Source organism: Propithecus coquereli, unplaced genomic scaffold, assembly GCF_000956105.1.
Source record: "Propithecus coquereli isolate 6110/MARCELLA unplaced genomic scaffold, Pcoq_1.0 Scaffold469, whole genome shotgun sequence".
Lineage (NCBI taxonomy): Eukaryota > Metazoa > Chordata > Mammalia > Primates > Indriidae > Propithecus > Propithecus coquereli.
The window spans coordinates 663,655-666,288 of record NW_012150496.1 but is presented as its reverse complement, the minus strand read 5'-3'; the positions used below and the strand labels follow the sequence as shown (position 1 = coordinate 666,288).

The following is a 2,634-nucleotide window of genomic DNA, read 5'->3' as shown; positions in this document are numbered from 1 at the left end:
CCTCCTCCCACCTCTCATTTCAAATTACCTGGTCTAGCCCCAAGGGACCTGGGCAGACAGCAGGACCCAGAGGCCCTCTCCACTATGGCCAGGGTTGGGGACACCATCCTTGGAGGGACCCCGTGCCCAGGAGCAGTGCCCTTGGCCAGGACGACACAGCTTTATGACTAGGTAGGTGTGGCCCTGGTTTCCAGGACAGGTGGCCAAGCTGCTCTGTGACAAAGGGCCACACCCGTCCCCGGGGAGGGGAACTGGGCTGTGAACAGCCGCCACGCCAGGAGCTCGCAGCAGGCGGCTGAGGAGGATGGCGTGCCTGGGTTTCCTCCTCCCCGTGGGCTTCCTCCTCCTCCTCACCAACACCGCGGCCCGGGGGGAGTACGGCGTGGTCCACGTGGTGTCGGAGAACTGGAGCAAGGACTACTGTGTCCTGTTCAGCTCCGACTATGTCAACCTGCCTCGGGACCTGCGCCACGCCCCACTCCTGCCCCTGCACGATGGCACCATGGCACCCTGGTGCCCGGGTGAGGACTCCTCCGCCCCGGCCCTGCCTGGCTCCCCCAGCCAGCGGCCCCTCCGCCAGACCACCGCCATGGTCATGAGGGGTAACTGCAGCTTCTACGCCAAGGGCTGGCTGGCTCAGGGCCAGGGCGCCCACGGGCTGCTCATCGTGAGCCGGGTCGACGACCAGCAGTGCTCAGACACCACCCTGGCGTCCCAGGACCCCCACAAACCCCTGCCCGACCTCGCCATCCCCGTGGCTGTGCTCCGCTACACCGACATGCTGGACATCCTCAGCCACACTCACGGGGACGGCGTGGTCCGCGTGGCCATGTACGCGCCCCCAGAGCCCCTCATCGACTACAACATGCTGGTCATCTTCGTTCTGGCCATAGGCACCGTGGCGGCCGGCGGCTACTGGGCAGGCCTGACCGAGGCTGAGCAGCTGCAGCGGCGCCGGGCCCGAGGAGGAGGGGGGCCCGGCGGCCATAATCAGCCGGGAGCAGCAGCAGCCGAGAGGGCCCAGGGGGGCCGAGGGGAAGAAGATGAGGATGCGCCAGTGGACCTCACACTGGCCATGACGGGCGCGGTGGTCGCCATGTCCTGCTCCATCACGCTGCTGCTCTACTTCTTCTACGACCGCTTCGTCTATGTCATGATCGGGCTCTTCGGCCTGGGCGCCAGCACCGGCCTCTACAGCTGCCTGGCCCCCCTGGTGTGCTACCTGCCCCCGCGGCAATGCCAGCAGCCCCCGCGGGGCCGCCGGGCCTCTCTGCAGCCGTCCCTGCTGCTGCTCGCTGGCCTGTGCATGATGGTGACCGTCCTCTGGGTTGCCTACCGCAATGAGGACAGATGGGCGTGGCTCCTGCAGGACACGCTGGGCGTGGCCTACTGCCTGTTTGTCCTGCGACGCGTGCGGCTGCCCACACTCAAGAACTGCGCCTCCTTCCTGCTGGCCCTGTTGGCCTTCGATGTCTTCTTTGTCTTCGTCACTCCCCTCCTCACCAACACTGGCGAGAGCGTCATGGTGGCGGTGGCCTCAGGCCCGGCAGAGTCCTCGCGGCACGAGAGGCTGCCCATGGTGCTCAGGGTGCCCCGGCTGAGCTTCTCGACCTTGACTCTGTGCGACCAGCCCTTCTCCATCCTCGGCTTCGGTGACATCGTGGTCCCCGGCTTCCTGGTGGCCTACTGCCACCGCTTTGACATGCAAGTCCGCTCGCGCCACATCTACTTTGTGGCCTGCACGGTGGCCTACGCCGTGGGCCTGCTGGTCACTTTCACGGTTATGGTTCTCATGCAGATGGGCCAGCCCGCCTTGCTCTACCTGGTGTCCAGCACCCTGCTCACCAGCCTGGCTGTGGCCACCTGCCGCCAAGAGCTCACCCTCTTCTGGACAGGCCGGGGCAGAGCCAAGCTCTGCAGGGCCCCTTCGGCTGGCTCCAGGCAGAAGCAGGGGGGCGCAGCAGAAGTCCACACAGTCAGAGAGTTTGAGGGGGCCACCGACCGAGGGGCAGAGGACTTAGACAGCAACACTGGGGAAGACACAGCCGAGATCGTCACCATATCTGAGGATGAAGCTGCCACCAGTGCAGAGGGCCACAGTGACAGCTCCGAGGGCTGGAGTGATGCCAACTTGGACCCCCGTGAGCTGTCCATCATCTGTCCCCGGGTCTCAGAGGAGCTGATGCCACAGATGCCCCTGCTGTCCCAGCTCTCGGAGCTGGGCCACACCCATGCCCAGGCCCAGGCCGCCGGCCTGCCCGGGGCAGGGCTCCACGAGAGAAAGGGCTCGAAGGTGAAGAAGAGCGTGTCCACCCAGGCTCCCTTGTGAACCGGAGCCCCTGGGCCACGTGCCTCTGAAAGGGCTGGCAGAACACTGCAGAGTAAAGCCACACGTGGCAACAAGATTCGGGGCATTAAAGAGATTCCGTATCTTCCCAAGGAGCCTCTTTGTGTGAGGACTGTGAGAGAGCAGCAGCCACAGAATAAGTCTGTGCAGGACCTGGAGGGTTCTTAGGAGTGGGTGCCACCCAGAGATCAGGCATAGGGGGAAAATGAGGCTCAGAGAAGACATATGACTTGCACGAGTTCATGCAGCAAAGTCAGGATTTGCATCCAGGGCTCACTAGGTGGCTA

At 64.8% G+C, this 2,634-nt stretch overlaps 1 protein-coding gene across 1 annotated transcript; it reads left to right on the top strand.

Annotated features, from left to right (window-relative positions):
• Positions 1-290: 290 nt before the first annotated feature.
• On the top strand, positions 291-2,329 carry SPPL2C (signal peptide peptidase like 2C). Its single transcript, XM_012655240.1, has one exon. The coding sequence runs from the start codon at positions 305-307 to the stop codon at positions 2,327-2,329; it is 2,025 nt and encodes a 674-aa protein (XP_012510694.1). The 5' UTR covers positions 291-304.
• Positions 2,330-2,634: the final 305 nt, after the last annotated feature.

What these genes read in the sequence shown, in the direction of transcription:
- SPPL2C (XM_012655240.1), top strand. Translation starts at nt 305, where the DNA reads ATGGCGTGCCTGGGTTTCCTCCTCCCCGTGGGCTTCCTCCTCCTCCTC.